Source organism: Doryrhamphus excisus, chromosome 8 (assembly GCF_030265055.1).
Source record: "Doryrhamphus excisus isolate RoL2022-K1 chromosome 8, RoL_Dexc_1.0, whole genome shotgun sequence".
Lineage (NCBI taxonomy): Eukaryota > Metazoa > Chordata > Actinopteri > Syngnathiformes > Syngnathidae > Doryrhamphus > Doryrhamphus excisus.
The window spans coordinates 22,025,216-22,049,594 of record NC_080473.1 but is presented as its reverse complement, the minus strand read 5'-3'; the positions used below and the strand labels follow the sequence as shown (position 1 = coordinate 22,049,594).

Here is a 24,379-nt window from a genome sequence, read left to right as displayed (position 1 = left end):
TATATATATAATGCAAAAAATTATTAAATAAATAAATAACTTCAATTATATTAGGAACGCCGGAAGTGAACAAATGTAACAGTTAGTGATTGTAAAAGTACCAGATGGAGGGGTAGGATTTAATAAGCTTTGCTTCTTCCTACTCCTGTTGGACATAATAAAATTTAAATTTAAATTAAAAAACTTTATTTAAAAAATTTATTTAAAAAAAATTAAAAAATACTTCTAAAAATAAAAAATATATAAATAAATACAAACATTTATTTAAAAAAATACAAACATTAAAAAAATACAAAAATGTATGTAAAAAAATATATATATTAAAAAAATACAAAAATTCATTAAATGAATTCATAACTTCAATTATATTAGGAAAGCAGGAAGTGAACAAATGTAAGAGTTAGTGATTGTAAAAGTACCAGATGGAGGGGTAGGATTTAATAAGCTTTGCTTCTTCCTACTCCTTTTGGACATGTGGAACTGGGAACTGATTATGGGATGCACTCAATTGGAATCTGATGCATGTTCAAATGAAATGAAACCATTACCATGGATAATGATGATAATGATGACATGATGGTTTTTGCTGGATTGATATCGGTATTGTCTGCATATCGGTTATCAAACCCTATCGGGACGCCCTATGCGGGATGCATTCAATTCAACATTTACTCCTATGAACCGCTTGGCTTGCTTTGGGACAAAGCAAAAGAATGAGACATTTCATTCACCTTCGTGACATGCTGTAAGCCCTCTTTACCGACTAATTGACTGCGTGACCTTTGAATGGTTTGGGCGAAGCACCGCTAACGGCAGCCCTTCTTTTCAACAACAACATTTCTAATCAAACATCTGATGCAGAGGTAAAAGTATTCATGAAGCGCTGCACATTTGATTGGGTTTCATTTATCAGCGTGTACCACAGCGGCCATTAGGCTGCACACAGAATCACAGCTAATGGCGGAAAAAAGGGAAAAGAAAAACATTTTTGGCATTTTGGGGGTTTGGAATCTCCAGGCGAGATAATTCATCAATGGCGCAAACATAGTTTGGAATGAGCGGCTCTGTGTGCTGACAATGCCTGCGCATGTTTGTAATCAGCAGTACATGAGGGAAAAAAATAGGACAGAACTGCAGCGTTCCAAGTCCTTAGTCTCACATTCACGGCCAAGCAAATTGCGGCCAGAAGCAGCAGATGCAATAAACGCCATCTCTCTTTCTGTCTCTCGCTCGCTTTTCTCCCTGTGAAGAAAACAGCCCACTTCTGGGGTGTGCGGAAAATGAAATTTACTCTAGTTAATAGAGTGAGCCTATGCTGCTAAATGTCAATTTCCTGACCAAGTCCTTCCCCTTGGAGAATGATTAGCTAATTTGAGGCAGTGGATAAACGGGCTAATGCGGGACACACACAGATAAACAGCCCCAGCCGGACCCCATGCCGAGCCCTGCCTCTGCTTTACATTTTATTGGCCTTATTATCTCCGGGGAAAATAGGTCCCCTATGGCTGAAACATATTTTCATTTCTAATAAAAGGCCCTTGCTAGTATGAGCCCCTGACACGTAGGCCGCCCCCCCCCAACCTCGCTCCATTCCTTTCTGGTTTTCGCCGTCCAGTCCATTAAATCCCAGCTTGGCAATTGGTCGCTTCCGTTTTGCGGGTGAATTATCAATGGAGTAATTATGCTGCATGTCGGGAGCTGTGCTAACGCTTATCGCGCTGACCCACTGGTGGGCGCCGGGATATGATCCCTCGCCGCGGCCCATTGGGGTAATTATGTGGCCGGGTGTGAAGCTGAATGGTGTGGTAACTTTATCAGTCTGAATGCTGTTTGTTTTTGTTTTTTTATAGAAAATTGGACATTAACGGCAGCTACGCGATACGACTCCAGTCAGATACAGGAAGCTTCTGCTGGCATCTGACCCCGGCTGAGTCATTATTCACAATGCGCCCCCTTTTTTGTACAGAGGGGGCTACAGTGAACCTTATCTTCTACCGACTTCTTGCGTTTCCTCCATTTGCTAATCAAACCAGTTTGTACTTTATCCAGAAACGCAGAGATAGCCGCCGACTAACAAAGCCTGTGAGGGTTTCATTGCCGCCCCACAAGAAGAGTCACTGGCCATTAGGGCCCCGAGATGAATGCCCGTGTGATTGGAAGCTTATCCCGCTGCAGTTGACACCGGCGATAATGACCTCTGCGTGACCAGGATTTGTGTTACCAGCGACAACGCTGTGATGAGTGAGGCTAACCCGACTAATGCTGTCATCACGTCATCGTGTGAGGAGACACATTTTATCCAAGAGGAGACTGAGGGCGGAAAGAAAATGAACCAGCTAGCTAATATTTCCATGTTGTGATTTTTAGTCATGATTGCTCAAAAGTTAAAATGATGCGACGATGACTCAACCAATGAGAAACCAGCACTTTGCATATATGCAAGTGATCCTCGCAGATTTGCAGTTCTGCATTTATGACCCTGAATATTCACAGAATTGAGCTCAAACATTTTTATAAATAGGCCCCCTTTTTCATTCAGCGTAGATTAGTAAGAATTTATAAATACATAATAACCAAACACAACATAGCGTATTAATAACAACAATACCCGTTTGAACGCAAACCGAGGCAATTTTTTTTAACATTTTCAAAATAAATCGAAAAATACACCAACCTCAAAGTTTTTTAAAAATAAGCCCCTTTTTCATTCAGCGTGGATTAGTAAGAATTTATAAATACATAATAACCAAACAACATAGCGTATTAATAACACGATGTTAAAAATGTACCACTGCCACACAGATTGGGAGGACAACATTTACAACAACATAGGAGCGTCTCCTATAAGTTCAAAACCAGCGTACCCGCATCCTGTAGCAATAATTTGACATAAACAAACCACCCCCCCCCCCCCCCCCCCACCAGCACACAGAAAAAGAACTATAGCTTGGAAACTCCACATAACTGGCAATATCCTTGAACATGTTACAAAAATCTGTTCCTCAAAATATTACGATTTTATTCTTGTAACATGAAGACTTTTGTTCCCCGAACATGACAACTTTTTCTTCATTTAAAAATAATAATAATGAATAAAATAATAATAAAATAAATATATTTGAATTATTTTAAATTATTATTTATAATAAAATAATAATAAAATATATAATAATATAATAAATAATAAAATAATAAAATAAATATATTTTAATTATTTAAAATTATTATTTTATAAAAATTATTATTTAAAAAAAATGTAAATCCGAACTTTGGCGGGTTTACGGTAAATGTTAAGAATGAAAGATTGTGATGAATATAAGAGGAGCGTCTCCTATAAGTTCAAAACCAGCGTACCCGCATCCAGTAGCAATAATTTGACATAAACAAACCACCCCCCCCCCCCCACCAGCACACAGAAAAAGAACTATAGCTTAGAAAAATGCTTGCTTGGCAACAACATTTCCAAGTAGGAGACAAACTGAAACAGAAAGAGTCCACATTTGAAGAAGTTCATTAATGCGCTGTTCCCTGCCGAGTTATTTCCACTGACAGAGCACACAGCAGCAGCTTAGCGTCGGACTTAAAAGTCACTTTTTTTTTTTATTCCTCCCTGGCGTTTCAATGTGTCTAAAAAGCACCTTGAGTGAGCAAATGTGTATTTCCTGCTGCCAAAAGACGTGGAAAACAGCTGTTCCTGCCTAACGCTGCCAGCTGAACGGAATGCAAATATGTTAACCATCCAGAATTTATTACTTTTGAGTGCTCTTCAAACGCCGCGGCAGACACAAGTTTAATTTATGATATTCCTCTAATTATGAGAGCTGTTGAAATCATTTCCCAAGCTGCTTCCTCCTTCCAAAGTCACATTATCCGTTCCCTGGGTTCACAGCGCACACACATATAGACGCGTACACACGAAACACGCAAGGAATGGCGGCAAAGTAGCTGATTGTGAACACAATTAAGACAGCAAAGGCAGAGCATGAAAGATCCACAGAGAGATTTTTCCCTCTCCGCTTCATAAAAGCCATGTTTACATTTGTCATAATCTGCTGTTTGCTTTCAATTTAAGCCGCCGTTAACACAAACGTCGCTGGAAGCTGCGAGGCCGAAACGAGACGACGTGGGGGCCCACCCAGACGCCGCCTCCGCCGATCCCACCCAAACACACACACGGCTACAGACGCCAGCCCAGAGGTCAAGTCATTTGGCAGAGTTCAAAGTCCTTCAAAGACCCCTCAGATCAGGGGGCTCAAACGCGCGGCCCGTGCGCCAAATGTGGCCCGCAGGGCACTAGTTTGAGGCCCCCGCCTTGATATGAAAGTTTAAAGTTTGATATGGATGCTGTATGGTATCATGTACCCAGAAAAAATGATTACGTTTGATTCATGTTCATGTTAAAGGTTAAATAACTGTTAATAGTTATCCTCCCTATCCGTGTGGAAGTGGTAAGTTTTTGGCTATTTAAGTTGAAAGGAAATAACTTGAAGGCTACCGTTTAGGTGGCTAGCTCTCTAGTTTGCGAGTTAGCATGTGTCTCAAGACCCTGCAGTTGCGCAATATGTTGTAAATAAAAAGAGTATAAATGTGACTATAGTCGTGTTTTGTCATGTCTACAGGGCTCTAATAATGCTTTGTTCATTTTAATATGAAAAAAATCATTTGTCTACCCACCAACTATATGTGCTTTCTTAACTTTTTATTATTATTATTATATTTATTTATTTATTATTGATTGATTGATTTTCTTTATTCTTGATTTGTTTATTTATTTTTCATCTTATTTTGTGTAGAAAAATAAAAAGTAAGATATTTGAGAACAGTGGAATGTTTTATCAGAGCTTTTATTGTAGAAAATTGGATGTTTAAAAAAAAAAATGTTTTTAATAAATGCGTTTTTTTTTTTTTTTGAAAACCTGATGCGGCCCAGTCTCACCCAGACCCAAGCTCCAGTGGCCCCCCAAGTAAAATGCGTTTGAGACCCCTGCCTCAGATCTATATGAAGCCACAAGGAGGGAGAAGACCGCTTTCTGCAGAGAGACGTGCGCTTAAACGTGCACGCCGACGTACCCGCCACCTTCGCCGCCACATATGCCGAGCGTCACTCAGCCTCGCCGTCGCAATCCTAAACTTGGTGGTCTGGCGAGCGCGACCCCCCCCCGCCGCCACCTCTGACCTCTGTGCAGCCACAAGCTTGACATGACACCCATTAGCAGCTGGAGACTAGGTGGGAAGCGGGCGGGTGCTTGAAGGTCAAGTGAAGGTCGCGCTTCGACTAGGTGCTAACTTGCCAACTCGCTCACAGTCACTCAGGCGTACTGGGACACCCCCAATCTCTCCATCGTGATTAGTTATGCTTTTTTAGGGGAGGGGTGTTTTTGGTTGTGGCCTGGAAGGGGGCACAGCTAGGAGTCAGGACTTCTTTAAAACCTTTACATCTTACACTTATTGTACTTCTTACACTTTATTGCAAAAACAAAACACACTATAGCCTGTGTCATGTTCACGGCCTCACAGAAAGTAGGAAATCATCAAACTCTTTGGCACTACACATTACTGGCAGTATCCTTGAACAGGTTAAAAATCTGTTCCTCGGAATATTACCATTTTATTCTTGGAACGTGAACACTTTTGTTCCCCGAACATGACAACTTTTTCTTGAAATTACAAAATTATTATTTTAAAATAATAATAATGAATAAAATAATAATAAAATAAACATATTTTAATTATTTTAAATTATTATTTGTAATAAAATAATAATAAAATATATAATAATATAATAAATAATTATAAAATAAATATATTTTTATTATTTTAAATTGTTATTTTATAAAATTATTATAAAAATTACATTATTCCGAATAATAGGACTTTTTTCACTAAAATGAACATACATAAAATAATAATATCATTATTTGAAACTAATTAAGGGTCGCTGGAGCCTATCCCAGCTGTCTTCAGGCGAGAGGCGGGGTCCACCCTGGACTGGTGGCCAGCCAATCACAGGGCACATATAGACAAACAACCATTCACACTCACATTCATACCTATGGACAATTTGGAGTGGCCAATTAACCTAGCATGTTTTTAAGTACATGATTAACAAATATTTCCACGTCAAGATCATAAAATCACTGCTGTTTTTCCCCCTTTTTGTTATTGTTTTCTTGTTTTAGAATAAGAAAATACAGTGCTCCACAAACGGCCCCCAGGACATAGTTTTGATACCCCGTATTGATACACTGCTCCTCCCAAAGATGGTATGTTGTATATTGTATATTGTATATTGTACCCCGACCAGGTGATGAAAAAAAAATGACCCATACTAGAATCAATGCCTTTTTATGACAATTTAGCCATTTTGGTTAGGAATAATCACTTGTATGATATTTAGTATTATATTTAGGTTCATTTATTCCTGACAGCCAACGTTGATAAGAATCAAAGGTTCCTATTGGATTCCATAGAAAATGCATGCGGGTCATTTTTCACCCACTTATGGAAGATTTCTTAACATTTCTTAAAATGTATAAAAGGTAAGTTAAAAGTGTGAATGGCATGATATCAAAAACATGTTTTTTTAGGAATACCTGGAATATGAAATGATAAAAAAATTTTCATTACGAAGATATTTCAAGAAAACAACCTGACCGGGTCATTTTTGACCCACTTATGGAAGGTTGGGGTAGTAACACAAAAACTACAATTTCTTAAAATGTATAATAAGTTAAAAATGTGAATGGCATGATATCAAAAACATGTTTTTTGAGGAATACCTGGAATATGAAATGATCATTCTGAAGATATTTCAAGAAAACAACCTGACCGGGTCATTTTTGCCCCACTTATGCATCTAAGGGTTAATTAAATTCTTGTATTTAGTGTTTTTTTTACTGTATTTTATGTATTATGTGTACAGTGTGAGTGTTATTTGAAGAAACGGAACTTGCGTTGAGAATAAATAATTCCAACATGCAGAATGTAGGCGTTGGGTCGCCCAGGGTGTGACAAGTGGAGCCCAAAGAACATAAATGTGTATAAAACATGGCCGCACGTCAAGCTGGCTCCAATTAGCAGGTGTGCTCTCACTCCCAGCAGCTCGGGGAGAAGATGTATTTTTCTGCTTCTTCTACACATCGCGTATTTATGAAGTGGCAGCGAGATCTGAGGGCCCTCGGCGCAGCAGCCTTTTATTGTTTAAACGTGGGCCCCGTGTGCTTAAGTGATTTAGGGCCAACTCACAAGTGCGGTATAAGAAAAATCATAAACGCTGAAACAAACCATGTGGGCGGACTGTAATAGGCGCCGAGGAAGGGGCGGACAAAAAGCAGACGCGCATTCCGACTACTAAAAGGGAAACTACACTTAATTAAACACCCAAGAAAACAAGCGGGAAGGGAGGCTATCGGTTTCAAACATAAAGTTGTCGTTTGACAGACATCATGAGCTGATGTCCGCATGAACAAGAGCCAACACCAAAGGGGCCGATCAGGAAATGAATAAGTGAAAAAAAGACTGTGGTGAACACCATAAAAATGGATATTTACATTTGCAGGAGGAAAATGAGCTGCTGTGGTGATATCGCGGTATGTAAAGTTGCTATTATTGACAATGACGACGCAGCGATGTTATTTTAATATCCCATCCACGAGTGAGGCATCTGGCATATGTTGGCGTCCGTGGAGCTGTTGACTGCCATTCCAAATAATAATTAAACCTCCCCCTTCTTGATTTGGCTCCAAGAGTCACACAAAGTGATCTGCTGTGTGTTGGGCCAATCACACGACAGTTGGCCGTGTATCCTTTGGCTGACCCCCGTCTATCTTCACTTCCTCCTCGGGTCCGCCGCTCGGACAAAAAGCCCAAGTGGACGTAGAGGGGACCAAAAAGTTCAATGGAAAACGTCATCTGCATGCTAGGAAAGTGTTTCATTACTTTTTTAAAAACTGTCAGGGTTAGCAGTCAGGTTCCTCGTTTCATTCCTTTACCACAAATAAATGAACGGACGTGCGAATGAAAGTACGTGTGTGTTACTTGACGGACAAGTGCGGGCAGTGGTTCCATTAGCTGTAATTTGCTCTCAAGTTTGGGGGGTGGATGAGCGATGACACGGGGTTCTGTTTTTGGCAAGACAACACACATGGCTGTTCTTAGAATGAGTTGAGAGTCAAACATACACATAACTCCTGGGCTATCCTTTACAAATATAAGTATTTGTGTTTGTTTACAAATGATTGGGCTTTCTAATAAAAATGTTGCCTTGATTCTTATACACGATTGAACGCAAGAAATTGTTGTCGTTGACCCTTTGGTACGTTGAACCTTGTGGTACTAATAAAGATGCGGATGGACAAAAATCACAGCCTTGCTCGTTTATTCACCCGTCTTGGACCCACCACCAACCATCACCATACACTCAAGACAATATGCTTGTTTTGATATGGTGCTTAAAAGAAATATCAATATTTGAAAAGTATATCACCCAGTCCTATCAAAAAAAAAGTCAATCACCATGTTAGTCTCCACTTCGGAACTAACACCACTCAAACGTCATCATTGAACGTTAGCTTATAATTCTTTCATCACACACTTTGTCAGTCTCTTTCTTTCATTAGCCACGTTTACATGAATTTCCGAATGACCTTTCCGGAAACAATGGTATCCATGGAAAGGAATGTCTACACGTGCTGCTATAATCATCCAGAATAGTCAATGGGGCATGCCCAGTAAAACATAAACACCAACATCACGTGATACCGACTTCCTCCAGTTTTTCTTTCACTTGTTGGAATAACTCCGTATTGCCAGTTTTTCCTTCGTCCAGTCTTGGAATTTAGTTAGAAGTCCAGTGCTGATTGCTGGCCTCCATTTTTAAAACCGAAGAACGTCTGGAGCTGCGTGTTACGTCATATCTCAGCATGCGCCGAAAAAAACTGCCACAAAGTCCAGCATCCTGAATCGGCCGCTTCACTGTTGATACTGACACTGGTGTTTGACGGCTACTATTTAGTGCAGCTGCCAGGTCTTTGTCTTAAACTACACACTCTCACATATTTGTGTAGCGTTTTTCTGTCCTTGTTAGACCCAGTTTGTGCTGCTCTCTGAAGGGAGTAGTTAACAGCATGGTAAGAGATTTTTAGATGTCTTTTCTAATCATATATTAGCCTTCTAAAATGATGAACTTGGATTAGCAGCCATACCAGGAGATTGATGCAGAGGACTGACAGTTGTTGATAGTAGGCCTCTATGCAAAAATATACATCCTTCTTTCTAAATCATCTCATTCATTTTCATTGTTTGGGAAATGGATAAAAATGTTTGTGAAATGGAAAAAATTGTTTGTCTTTCAAAACCTGTTGGTGATAGAAGATGGTTGGTCGTCCAAACAAAAGCTGTAGTTATTCTACACTTGCTCAAACTGAATTAAAACGCTCATGACATCAAAACACGTCATGAAAAGTAAAACTAAGAGGTATATTTCTTGTATTAGACGTATACTCAGATATTGTAATATTTACAATTGGGTAAAAAAATTGTCAGCTCTTCTGGGACAGTCCTAAACAGATGATGAATTGCTGTTGTTTGTTATATATATGTCATATTTTATAAAAGTATACTTATTCTTGATTAAATAGTTTTAATAGTGCTAATATTTTAGGATGTCTGGAGCACATTCACTGGAGTTATATTATTTTCTGTGGAAAAATTGCCTAATTTTAGCAGATATTTCAGATTGACCTTTTGGAACAAATTAATAACGAAAGCAAAGGTACCGCCCATATAATAATATCGTACATTTGCTCACTCATACTCCGAGGCTGTGTCGTCAGATGAATGTGACCTAAAAGTCACTGTGCCAACACGCTATAAAGACCATCCTTCCAGAAAATGTCCATATGGTTCGAGCCGGATCACAACCGGAGTTCAAGGTAAAAGCTGATTGACTGAGGTTTGTCCATGCGTCTCTAAGGACTTGGTCCAAACCTGCCTGCTCCATCACACACCTCGGATTACCTCCGTGTTTGTGTGTGTACACCATCACTTATTAAGACACTAGTGCTCGACTATTTTAGAGGGGTTGGTAATTCAATTCTGACTTGTGCTGTATGACTAAAGCTAATGGCTAACTGGTTGGCTGAGATATCACAATTGGGTGTTGGACGTTTATTGGCCCAAATCTACACTTAATTTAGACAGTGCTTACACGAATACCATTTTGTGTGTTAAAACTCATTTTATGGCAGGGGTCTCAAACACACGGCGCGCGGGCCAAATGTGGCCCGCAGGACACTAGTTTGAGGCCCCCGCCTTGATATGAAAGTTTAAAGTTTGATATGGATGCTGTATGGTATCATGTACCCAGAAAAAATGATTACGTTTGATTCATGTTCATGTTAAAGGTTAAATAACTGTTAATAGTTATCCTCCCTATCCGTGTGGAAGTGGTACGTTTTTGGCTATTTAAGTTGAAAGGAAATAACTTGAAGGCTACCGTTTAGGTGGCTAGCTCTCTAGTTTGCGAGTTAGCATGTGTCTCAAGACCCTGCAGTTGCGCAATATGTTGTAAATAAAAAGAGTATAAATGTGACTATAGTCGTGTTTTGTCATGTCTACAGGGCTCTAATAATGCTTTGTTCATTTGTCCGCCATCTTTGATGAATGGCGTGATGTTGTTTACGTTTTACTGCGCATGCCCCATTGACTACTGCGTTTGATTATAGCGGCGCATGTAGACAGGATATTGGAAATATTGGAATATTCCTTTCCATGTATACACAGTTTTCTGGTACATCATTCGTAAAGATTCTATTCTCCTTATGTAAACGTGGCTACTGTTAGCACATTTACCGACTGATGGCGGAGCATCAGGAATCTTGCCTGAGGATACTTTGACATTCTCACGGGAGCACGGAGGATGGAACCTAGGATTGAGCATCTCTAACACATGCTAATGTTACAGCATCGTTATAAAAATAAATTAAAATATAATATAAAAAAATACAAATAAAATTTAAAAAATAAAATAAAAAATGAAATTAAATAAAATTAAAAAAATAAAATTAAATTAAAAAATATGCATAATTGCCATGATATCATTAAGGTTTGATGCGGGTAACAACATCACTACACCGACCTCCCAAACAGTCCAAAATGCGTACATACAGAATATGCAAATAAATGTGCGGCGTAACAGTCAGTAAAAACTTCCCAAAAAGGCTTCCAAGGCAAGGTGACACAGCCACAGTAATAAACGTGCGGCTTGTTGTCTGGTCCTAAGAAGCAAAGCAACTGGTAGAACTTCCTTTGGTGTCTCTCTCTCAGTGTCTGTCTCGCTCTTTGCTCGGCGGCCCGGGGTGTTATTAGACGGCGAGGCCGCGCCGCAGATCCAAACGGCTCAATGACAACACACAGGGTCCGCCAATTAGAAATAATTAGACAGCCATTGCGGTGGCGAGTCTTTTTAAGTGCATATATAACGATGCGATGATGCTTATTAGGCGGCCCGAGCCAGCGAGGGCCGCGGCCTCCAAAGCTTTGGTGCTGGAGAAAATAATTATGCCAGTGATCACAAAGCGAGCCGCACATCTCTGTACTTCACCTCCACGCGTTTCAAAAATCCACTTCATTAGCTCCCATAATTAAGCCGCCATTAATTGCAGGAAAAGCCCAGTTTACCTCCCTTCGTTTCTAATTATCATCTTATAAATAGTTATGGTTCTAATTAATGTGTTCATTAGGCAGGATATTTCTCTCAAAGCCTCGCTGGAAGCCAAAGGTCCGGCTCGGCTCTCTCTGAAGCCTAAGCAGCCAGAAGGTGAGGCCATCCTGCCTGCATTTTCTTTTATTTTACTACATTCAACCTCCTAATTGGCATTTAAAACCCAATTTGGAAGAACTTCAAGAAGCTTAAATGGGGGAGAGAGTGAAAGATAGACGGGGAGAAGGCAGGAAGGAGCGAGAGAGAGCGAGAGAGAGCGAGAGAGAGAGAGATACATTTGGTGTGGATTTTCTGATGCCGGTGCTAAAAGCATTTCTGTCTGTCTTTTTGTTGGTCTGGCCAGAAGCGCGAGTCTTTTCATCGTTGTCAAGTCGGCACAATGAGCCAGGCTGCATTATTTGACATTGGACGGGTGGTTTTTGGATACTTGCTAACTTGTCTGGTACCCTGGTTACTTTAAAGGACAAATCCCTTCTGATCATAATGGAGTTTTTGTATGCCGGTCTGGGAAAAACAACAACAAACAAGTCGAATAGTTGCAAGGAAATATATTCTAATGCAGGGGTCTCAAACTCGCGGCCCGCGAGACGTTCTTTTGAGGCCCCCACCTTGATACCAAAGTTTAATGTTGAAATGACAGCTTAAAGCTGTGTGCACACCGGACACAATTAACATGATTTTGCCCCGCCCGTGCTGTTACCCTACCCTGTTACCCCGCCCCGTTTTGCTTTGGATTAGCAATGAAGCTAAAAGGCTTATGACGCTGGGTACAAGTAAATTGCAGGAAATGAAATTAATACTGTACATTTCAATCTGAAATAAAATATTTCTCTACCAATTGTATGTGGTTTCTTACGTTTCTTATTTGCTGTTTTATTATTATTTTACTTATTTATTACTGATTGATTGATTTATTGTCTTTATTCTTAATTTGTTTATTTATTTATTTTTATCTTATTTTGTGTGTAGAAAAATAAAAATGAAGATATTTGAGAACAGTGGAATGTTTTATCAGATATTTTGGTGTGGAAAACCGGAACCAGTACCAAAGTACTGAAAAAGTGTAGGGTATAGCAGAAGCAAAGGTATTGAAGATTTTTTTTGTAGGTTTTTTTTTCCAGTTTTTAATAAATGCGTTTAAGGTTTTTTTTTGAAAACCTGATGCGGCCCGGCAATCATTTGGGCCGAATGCAAGAATGTGCCCTCATTTTAGGAACGCACTCAGAACGCGTTTGAGAATTTTTAGAATGCACCTGGAATATCCAGGAAATGTAACTCATTCTTCCTCTAGTGTGACTACGGCATAAAGCAGAAGTAGGGAGACTATGGTTCTATTTTTCTTAACATGATCATTTTTTTCTGCTGACATTGTAAAGTAAAACATAACAGAAATGAGTGTTAAAAATAAGATTGAAGATATAATACACACTGGTGTGTATTATATGTCCTTACCGCATTTTCATGGTTAGACACCAAAACATGATCATTAATGGATACTGTGCTAGCCTCCCCAGGTCATTGTGAGGTGAACAAATCAAACAAACAATCAGCTTAGAACTTCTGCAGAGCAAACACTTTTGGAGTTATATTTATGGTAAGAAGCTTCAGTATAACAACTTGAATCATTTCAAAAACATGCTTTGTTGTCCAATGCATGCATTGAAATCCATGTGGATGATCGGTATCGAAATCAGCCGCATAAAGATCATATGTACATGGTATATATTATTGGCGATGTCGTTGCGCCGCCTCCATATTTAGGAAGAGTCCCGTGACCTACGTGACCACGTACACGAGACCTTGTGATAGCTGTTTTTTCCAGGTGATGTTGGAGTGCGTGCCTGTTACACAGTGCAGACAAGGCAGCCCCCCCGGGGATTTGGTTAGCGTGTTTGGAGCCTGCGGGGTGGAGTGGTGGTGGAATCAGATTTTGGAGGATGGCTGGTGGAGGGCGGGGGGGGTTACTGCTTGCGGCGAGGCGAGGATGAAAGCGGCTGTCTGTGTCAGTCACTTATACCCTCCCTTTGGTAAATAAAGGTTTTCTGACAACAAAGGCGAGCGGCGCTTGACTGGCCTTTAGAGCGGATAAATAAAAAAAGACAACACAGAGAAAGAGTCCAGGAGTGAAAGGAGAGGGAAACACACAACACTCCGCTATTGTGTTCACATCTCATGACGAGGAGCATGTGGAGTTGTACGGAGTAAACCGGGTCATCTTTCAGCTTGAATCAACACCTAGCACGTCCGCTAATAGAACAAGAAAGAGGAAAAGTGTTGCCCTGTTGAGGAACGCCACATGGCTCCACGGCATAATGTACCGTATGTTGTATCATATTATCAGAACCTCTCCGTCATCCGACACTTTACTGGTACTGAGACATATATTTGATGTTACTTTGATTTTTACACGACCTGGAACCACCGTGCAAATGCAAAAAGGCAACATCTATCAGGTAAGTGAACACACCATGTCTAAACACGTAACTTTTACAAAGTTACAGGTGCCGCAAAGCATGCCGGGAAGCCGGAAGATTCCCAACATGAAATATGGACCTGAGCATATATCATATAATTTGGGGACGTATCACGATATGATGATATAAATTTGAAACACTTCTATGCTAGGACTACGTTATGCTAGCCATAGCATTTGAGTATGTGGAATCAAACTATGGAATGGATTGAGTAAGGAAATCAAACAATGCACAACGATGAGCCAATTCAAGAAACAATACAAGCAGTTGATGTTTGCTAAATCCAAGGATGAAGAGTCTTGAACCAGTCATGATGTGCTATATATATCACTATATTGACACGCACTATGGTACCCATTATGGCATTGGATGCTCATATCACCCAGTACTTCCATACGGGACTAAACTAAACTAAAATAAAAACACCCATTATGTCATTGTATGGTCATATCAACTCATACTTCGGTATGTGACAAAAAAAATAAAAAAACTATAACACAAACTATATTATGAAAGCAGGAAGTGAACAAATGTAACAGTTAGTGATTGTAAAAGTACCAGATGGAGGGGTAGGATTTAATAAGCTTTGCTTCTTCCTACTCCTTTTGGACATGTGGAACTGGGAACTGATTATGGGATGCACTCAATTGGAATCTGATGCATATTCAAATGAAAAAAATTAAAATTGTAAAAAATTATTTAAAAAATAAAAAAAAGATTGAAAAAATATTAAACAAATTTAAGAAATGTATTTAAAAAAAATAATAATTTTAAAAAATACAATAATTAAATAAATAAAGAAATAAATAACTTCACTTGTATTAAGAAAGCAGGAAGTGAACAAATGTAATAGTTACTGATTGTAAAAGTACCAGATGGAGGGGTAGGATTTAATAAGCTTTGCTTCTTCCTACTCCTTTTGGACATGTGGAACTGGGAACTGATATGGGATGCACTCAATTGGAATCTGATGCATGTTCAAATGAAATAAAACCATTACCATTACCATTACCATTAGCATATAAAACGATATATAATTTCAATTAGGACCCAAGTCCATTTGGTCACAGATTGTCAATTTTCTTCAGCCTTGATGATCTGATCTGCGGTTCATGCAAACAAGCACAAATATGGTGAAGCACAGAAAACGGGGGCCACACGGTGGTTTTCCAATATGACAGGCCCAGGTGTCCAGGAACCCCTGATGGAATCCGCAATGAGAGAGGACTTTAGACTTGTTTACTAAACTCAGTTCAATCCAATGAAGCCCTAAAAGGCTCTTATAATAAATAGCCAAATCTTTAAGGAAACCAGATTTCACGTCATGTCCTCAAACATGTCCTCCCTATAAAATAAAAAAGGAAGTGACACCCAAAACCACCTGCAACATTGCACATTGATACGCGACACTTGGGGGGGGGGGGGGGGGGGGGGGTACTGATCTCCAGGTGGCGTGGTGAAAAAGACGTTGATTTCGTCAGCTCGCTTCTTGTCTTCATTTCTCCCCCGGTGTGACCTTGCACACTCCACGTTGGGGCGAGACGGGGAAAGCTATCTAGCAGATGTACGACACCTCATCTCATACAGGAGACGAGGGGGGGGGGGGGGGGGGTTGCTGAGTGAAATAAATAGCGGGCCTACACACAGGGAGAAGTGGAGTGGTTGTGTGTTGGACTATTACAAAGCTGCGGTCATATGTAACCCAAGGCCTATCCTCATGCAAAGATGCTAGTGCTAACATGGCGCAGGTACGGACGGTTCAAGCGGGGGGGCTTCTCTGACAGAATGACTGACGGAACCACGCCGACATGTCGGTGGTCGCACACGGGAGCTCGGCGCCCCGCAAGACGAGCCTGTGATCCGGTTGTGATGAGCGGCTGCGTCGTCGATGTCGGAACCGCCGACACCGCCGCACACGTCGGAATGCTGCACACCTTGACGCGCATAAATACGCTCAATCAGTCACACACACACACACACACACACACACACACACACAGGCAGAGGCGCGCTATGCTATGCCTGCTCACATCAAAGAGAATAAACATTAATGGCAAATAGGTAATCTGCTCCTCTTGTCTGTTTTACATTTCAGGGCAAGATTGACTGCCTCTGGGGGGCCGGGCGGGCCCTCTTGATTGAGGGCACAGAACAAAAAGAGGAAGAGAGAGCAATAGAGCCACGATTGATGGTAACCACACTGCGGAGTAGTGTTCTTCATTTGTGTATCTTTTTATTTTTATTCATACGGGAAGGTAATGTTCACTCGCTAAGTCCTAATCTTCCCTTTGGGTGTTATTATTCCTGGTTCTTTCTCTCCTCTTCAACTTTTCTGCTGCTTTCAAACTTCCTGTCCCTCTTTCATATTCCTGTGTCGGTGTCAGGATGGTGTGGGGGTAACATGCGGCAGCTCATATCCCATCTGTGTATCCATCATGAGGCCCTGTCCACTCAATCGTCCCCTGATCCATCAGCTAACAGCCTCACACACACACACACACACACACACACACACACACACACACACACACACACTGAATAATGGCAGGAGAAGCACCTGAGCAGTCCACGCCGACCTTGCGTCACCACTGTATGCAAGATCATATACTGCAGGGGTCTCAAACTCAATTTACTTGGGGGCCACTGGAGCTAGGGTCTGGGTGAGACTGGGCCGCATCAGGTTTTACAAAAAAAAAAACGCATTTATTAAAAACAAAAAAAATTTAAACTTTGCTTTGGTTCCAATTTTCTACAATAAAAAACATTCCACTGTTCTCAAATATCTTACTTTTTATTTTTCTACACAAAATAAGATGAAAAATAAATAAACAAATCAGGAATAAAGAAAATCAATCAGTAATAAATAAATATAATAATAATAATAAAAAGTTAAGAAAGCACATATAGTTGGTGGGTAGACAAATGATTTTTTTCAGATGAAAATGAACAAAGCATTATTAGAGCCCTGTAGACATGACAAAACACGACTATAGTCACATTTATACTCTTTTTATTTACAACATATTGCGCAACTGCAGGGTCTTGAGACACATGCTAACTCGCAAACTAGAGAGCTAGCCACCTAAACGGTAGCCTTCGAGTTATTTCCTTTCAACTTAAATAGGCAAAAACGTACCACTTCCACACGGATAGGGAGGATAACTATTAACAGTTATTTAACCTTTAACATGAACATGAATCAAACGTAATCATTTTTTCTGGGTACATGATACCATACAGCATCCATATCAAACTTTAAACTTTCATATCAAGGCGGGGGCCTCAAACTAGTGTCCTGCGGGCCATGTGTTTGAGACCCCTGATATACTGTATCATTTCAAACAACGCCCCCCCCCCCCCCCAAAAGATGTTGTTTCTCAATTAATTGCCGTGTCCACTTAAGAGGCACTCAACAGGGAACAAACAGCATGAATTAGCTGCTCCGATACCGCATACTCCCGGAGTACTCGCCACAGAATTCCCAGAGATGAGTCCACATGACTCATGGAAACCGGTTGGGCAAACTCCCGTGCACCCACAAGGATCCTGCTGAGAGTTTAGATCTGATCCACAGTTCCACAACCAGGATGAAAAACAGAGCTTTTCCGGAATCCTAGATTCAACTATCCAACGGATCCTCCCCTCCGTGACCCCTGAATAGACCTTACCAAGGAGGCTGAGGAGTCTGAGGAGTGTGATTCCGTGATAGTTGGAACACACCCTACGGTGGTCCCCCTTCTTAAAAAGGACCACCGCCCCAGTCAACCAATCCAGAGGTACTGCCCCCGATGACCATGCGGTGCTGCGTAGCCGTGTCAACCAAGACGCGCCCACAGAATCCAGGCCTTGGGGAATTCCGGGCGGATTTCATCCAACCCCGGGGCCCTGCCACTAACGACCTTTTTGACAACCTCAGCCCCGGGGATAGAAGAGCCCACCGTGGAGTCCCCAGGCCTCATTGGAAGATCTTCAAACTATTCCTTCCATCAATCCACAACATCAGCGGAGATTCGATTCCAGGTCTTACCCATCTTCTGACTGTGTGGCTAACATGCTAACATGCTAACAAGTGGTTGCGCAGAAAAGAAAAAATATCCCATCAGACAATAACTAGTACTACAGATTTCCCCGCCCCCCCCCAATAAAAGCCGCAAATACGTGACAACCATTCAGTCCACCACTGCACACCTGCCCCAGTCCCCCTGGCACCCCACTAAGCCGATTACACAACTATCATAATCCCAGCGCTTTGTGGGTGTCGGTATGCACCCGTGTCATCGACTGTAGTTGGAAATCTCATATAAATACACAAATCCATCACACCTTTCATCTCCCGATAAAACCCTTTTCTGGACAGATGTTTGAATCCCCCGCACCGTGGCCATCGACTGCCGAGTTCCGGTCGTCGCCCGTCCCGCCAACGTTGTCAAAAGTTTCAACATCAGGCCGGACGTTGCCGCAGCATCATCATCATCATCATCATCATCATCATCATCAAGCTGCTCATATGTCAAAAGTCTCATGATGACACCTCGGTAATGAGGATATTAAAACGCTTTTTTTTTCTTTTGTGATGAAAATGATCTCTGCTCTCCCCCCGCAGCCACACACAAACAAACAAAGGGCCTCGCTCGCGCATAAATTAGGACTCTTCAGTTGTGCATCTGTGCATTCGCGTATGTGCAAGGGATTAAGGAAAAAAAATGAACAGTTTACTGGTTCATTAGCACCAGATTAGCTATGCTAATGACATGGAGCACCACACAGGGAGACTTTGCCTTTATGTTGTTGAAAGGGATACACTGCTCACTCGCTCGCTCGCTCGCTCCCTAAATGTGTGTGTGTGTGTGTGTGTGAGTGAGTTGCAGGTGTTGTGCATGAATTCATTACTTTCTTGACATAAAAAAGAAAACAAGCGATATTGGATATAGTGATTACAATAATAAACAAATCAATGTGTGGTAATGGTGTTTTAATCACATGAATGGCTTCATTAATGGACAATTGGCATGAGAAGAGATTTGAGAAGGATACTGCCTGCATTTATGTCATAAATAGGTCCATAGATTATTAGTTGATAGATTATTAGCAACATTTTTGTACCGCATAAAATTGATGCAGAACTACCAACCTGCCTCGCAAAAAATAACAAACTGAATGAAATCCATCTGCGTTGTGGTGTATGGAGTCAGCGATCTGATTGGTTGGTTGAACTACAATGGAAGCTCACAACTTAAATCATAGATGTTGTGGGTGTGGTTTACAACAGGGGTCCTCAACCGCCGGATCGGGGACCAGTACCGGTCCGTACAGAAATAATAAATAATTTATTAATGACTCAGTAGCCACGTATACATGGAGCCAAATATTCCAATTCCATTGGTGTTATTTGCTCAAAGGGAAAGAATGTTATGTATTTTCTTCTTTAATAAATATATATTTATATATTTAATTGAAGATTTTATAAAAATATAATATATATATATATATTTTTATGAATATATAAAAAATATATATATATTTCATTGAAATGAAGTTTTTATTAAAATATATATATTATTATATTTATTATTATTATAAATATATATTGTTTTATTTATTAATTTATTATTTTTTAAATTAATATATACAAAATTATATATATTTATTTTGTATTTTTTAATATTTGACTAAAAGTGTACTTGTGAATGGCGTATAGAAGGGTTTAGATTGTGTTCCACAGATGGCGCTTTTACTGGGCATGCCCTTTTGACTATTCTGGTTGATTATAGCGGCACATGGAGACAAGAGATTGGAATATTCCTTTCCATGGATACCATTGTTTTTGGAAAGGTCATTGGGAAAGAGAAAAACTCCTCATGTAAACGTGGCTTCTGTCTCCCATCGTGGCTCTCGAACCAAGACAGCTGGGATAGGCTCCAGCACCCCAGCGACCCTCATGAGGAAAATCGGTAGAAAATGAATGAATGAATGAATGTCTCCCATCACACCTAGATGGGACCGTCTCGGCTGGTTATTTTATATTTGCTGTATTTTTCTGCCACACATTACCGCTCCGTGGTTGTGGACAAGGTAGCTCAACCGATCATTGATGAATTAAAAGTAAATACTGTGTTTAATTAGGAGAATGAGTGTGTGCTTTTATTTTTTTTACCGTCTGTCTCGGCTGCGTGACCTGTGCGAGCGGCGGCTCCTCCCCTTGTCGCCGCTACGACTCCTCCTCCTGCGAGATGAACTGTGAGACGAGCTGCTGCTGGAGCGTCTCTTCCGTCTGAAACACAAAGGCATATTTAAGTCAAACGGGACTTGCAAATAACACAATCAGGCAACACTTGAAACCGTTCTAACGAGCCCCGATGTCCCACACAAGCTCTCAGTCGGAGGGTTCCAACAGCTACTCTGCATCAGCGCACACAGCTGAGGGGCAGCATGTGGACTGCCCTACGAGTTCCTCCGTGGGGGCCCTTTGGTGCTCTCCTGCAAGCGATGTGCATAGCATCTACCGCACAAGCAACTCACACCGCGCTCCTATTGATATCTTCTAGCAGGAGGCATTTATGAGTGGGTGAATGAGCAGTGCAAACACTTAGAGCAACATTCATTAAAAAAAAATCTTTTGTTTCAACAAAAAGCCAAAAAAAACACCTAGTTTCTATCCACCACTCCTCCTGCGTCCTTTGGGGGATGCTGCGTGGGGATGGAAGAGAGGCAAATAAAAACAGAACAACTAGCTAAATGGCACAAACGAGATTCAAGCGGTGCAGAAAAGGTGAAAAGTATTGGAAAAGTTAGATCCCACGAGCGAGAACTGATCCACGTTCCAACACTGCACACTTTCCCAACACTAGTAACCCTTTTCTGTAGGTGCAGTGTTGGCTCACCCAAAATGAAAGTCAACAAAAAAAAGACTGAAACAAGCTGCTGATCCAGAACCTTTATACTTTTCTTCTTGTTCATTGGCCCATTTCGTTTCTCTTGTCTTGCTCGAAAAAAATACACCTCGAAAGTATACCGAGTGAGCATCGACAGCAGGGGTGTCAAACTCAATCGCGCAGAAAGAGCCAAAGAACGAGCCAACAGTCAGAGCCTACTTTAGGTTTTGGGAACCTGCTGAACCGGACATTAGATTCCACCAGGACTGGGAGGACGCGTCCCAAGAACTGCATGTCGATGCGCCTTCACTCAGAATTAGTGGGGGGCAAAACCGTTCATTAACCGTTCACTAAAAAGAGTCGTTCATTTGGGTCAATTGGTCGTTAGCCTGTGATCTCACCCTGTGCATTTTGAAAATTGCAGCTGTTAGTTTTTAATTTATTTTATGTTGATGACATGTTGGTTTAGATTATGTTTTTTGAAGTTGTATTTATTTTTTAATTAATTAAAAATTAATTATAAAAATATTTAATTAAAAATTAATTTTTAATTCATTTGGACATGTGGAACTGGCAACTGATTATGGGATGCACTCAATTGTAATCTGATGCATGTTCTAATGAAATTAAACCATTACCATTACCATTAATTAAAGGATTCAATTGTGCACTTAATTGTTTATTGTTCAACACAATTCAGTTTTTAAGTTGTTAATAAAAATATATTGGAAAGAAAAAAATTTGTATTTAATTCATCGAAATCAAATCCGATTTAAAAATCAATCAGATGAATCGATGCATCAAAAAACTATTTTCTAGATTAGATTAGAAATGTCCCCTTTAAGAAAAGTAATAAAAAATGTGAAAACGTAAAAAAATATGACAATATATCTAGCTCCAGCATAACCGCGACCCTTGTGAGAATAAGAGGCATAGAAGATGGATGGATGGATGACAATATAGCGACTAATTTCTACTGCATTACACTCTCCTACATGATGTATGTTACCGGAAAAAGAGACTGTATGACTGACAAAAGGTCTCACTCCATTCATGCCATTGTTCTATGAAAAAACACTCCAAGGTGCTGAAATCAATGTGCAGAGTGAGGCCTTTTTGGAGGCAAGATATGATAGGAACACAGACACATGGCAATGTATCGGGGGTTCGGAAAATGATTATTGTGTGATTAATTTATTTCTTATGGTCCCAGGCCTGGTGCCCACAAGACTTTTTTTATGGCCAAGAAATCGTTTGAATCCCGCAAGATCTTGTGATCCCGCTAATAATTAAAGAAGAACAATGTGAGTGCCACAAAGTGAGCTGTGTTGCAATAAAGTTATGTACACGAATGTTTAGGGCTTGAACTAATAATTATTTTTATTGGATTCATCTGAAGCAAAAGTAATCGGTCCCCTCTGGAGCCGCCTCTTCAGGTCCCACCGTTGTAATTATGTCATCAAAATGTAACTAGCTTTTTTCTTCCGCCACATACGCATGTTAATTGATCAAAATGTATTGGTGAGTAGATGAGAGACGAAAGCTCCCAGGGTTTTTACTACAGCCCCCCCGCCCTGTGTAGACAGGCAATGGCTTCCCATCAGTGGTAATGGACCTTGACCAGACCTCATAAATAATTACCATCAACTGGCCTTGTCTGAGCAGAGCCGCACGCAGGCGGTGGCAGCCGTGGAGTGGATGGATGCTTTGGCGGAGGGGATCGGCTCCATCCGCTGTAGCCTTTCAAAAAGAAAAAAAAACTCCTTTCTCCGTGCATATGATGAATAAATAGCAGCTGAAGCAGGGTGTGATACTTCATTTATCCTGGCCTTTTGTTTTGCATGAATTATTACTACTCTAAACACTATTAAGTCGTGTTCAAGTGGGGCCAAACTAGTAGAAGTAGACAAATAGGGTATTGGACAGGGGTTATTTTCCACTTTCCACTTCACTAAGCTCATCTCCAAGAACAATCATGAATAATAACGGAATTTCAAACTTTGTAGAAGCTTGAAAGTGACATTTGAGGCATGCCCTTACAAAACATGATGCGGTATTTCTGTCCTCCCTCAAAGATACACACTTTTGACTTTGCTTATTGAGGACAAAAAGTGCATAGTTGCACACTATGATTGACCGAGAAGTAATGCGATGTCAGTAACCGAATGTTGCCATCCCGGCTGCGTGGCGGAAGAGGAGGGATTCACAATTCCCAATTTTAAAAGGAGAAAAGAAGAAGAAGCAGATAGATATTGTGGCGATCATGAATGTGGAACCACGGCAACAGCACGACACTGTCAAAATGAGCACACAGGGACTCCGTTAAAGTTGAACCTCATTAATTCCTTCCACTAGAGGCGACTGTAACCAAAATGAATGCTAACCAAATCAATGTTTCCCATAAGGAATAATGGAAGTCCAATGAATCTGTTCCAGAAAGCCAGAAATATATAGACGGGTGACATAGCTGACTTCCGGTCTCCGTTGGCATTTTGTAGCGGTACAGTATGCTAACCAGAAAATGTACTTAAACCAAGGCAAAATGTTGGTGTCAAATTTAAAAGAAGTCCATACACCGTACACAGTGCACATGGTATAGGTGGTCCTCTTTGTATGTTGTTGCATGTTACGACATCGTGTAAAATTGTAATGGTAATTTAAAAAAATTGTAACATAATTCATAGAGTTATATTTGTAAATAAATGATTTTGCTTTAAAACAACCATTTGTGTGTTGTTCATGTTGTGGCAAAGTTGCTTAGATATTTTGGCTAAATTTATATGTCTAAATTTGTGTCAAAGTGAAAGTTATGCTTGAAATGTATTTTTTCACCCGAGTTCAATTCCACCCTCGGGCATCTCTGAGTGGATTTTGCATGTTCTCCCCGTGCATTTGTGGCTTTTCTCCGAGTAAACATGCTAGGTTAATTGGTGACTCCAAATTGTCCATAGGTATGAATGTGAGTGTGAATGGTTGTTTGTCTATATGTGCCCTGTGATTGGCTGGACACCAGACCAGGGTGGACCCCGCCTCTCGCCCCAAGACAGCTGGGATAGGCTCCAGCATACCTGCGATCCTAATGAATATAAGCGGCATTGAAAATGGATGGATGGAAAACATACCACTTCCACATGGAATGGGAGAACCTTTTGTCACAATCATGTCAGACATACCAGAAAGCTGGTACTTTTCACTTTATGTTGTTTTGTTTCATTGTGTTACAGAGCGTGTCCCAGCAGTCCTTGAACACACCACAGTTTTGTGCTTAATGTTAACCATTAATGTTGAATTTGAAGGCCCCTAAAAGAAAT

General features: G+C 40.6%; 2 protein-coding genes across 6 annotated transcripts in view; one reads left to right on the top strand and one right to left on the bottom strand.

Moving 5' to 3' along the window:
* Positions 1-24,379, bottom strand: part of rsrc1 (arginine/serine-rich coiled-coil 1) — a 162,680-nt gene that overhangs the window by 105,915 nt on the left and 32,386 nt on the right. For all 5 annotated transcript variants that reach the window (XM_058080729.1, XM_058080728.1, XM_058080730.1 and 2 more), the window contains one exon: positions 20,351-20,467. In XM_058080729.1, coding sequence (XP_057936712.1) covers positions 20,351-20,467 — 117 coding nt within the window. The remainder of the gene's footprint in view (positions 1-20,350; positions 20,468-24,379) is intronic.
* On the top strand, positions 13,765-18,744 carry LOC131134977 (POU domain, class 4, transcription factor 2-like). Its single transcript, XM_058080736.1, has 3 exons — positions 13,765-14,175; positions 16,292-16,387; positions 18,554-18,744. Exons 1-3 carry the CDS (start codon positions 14,035-14,037, stop codon positions 18,719-18,721), a joined length of 405 nt encoding a protein of 134 aa, XP_057936719.1. The 5' UTR covers positions 13,765-14,034; the 3' UTR covers positions 18,722-18,744.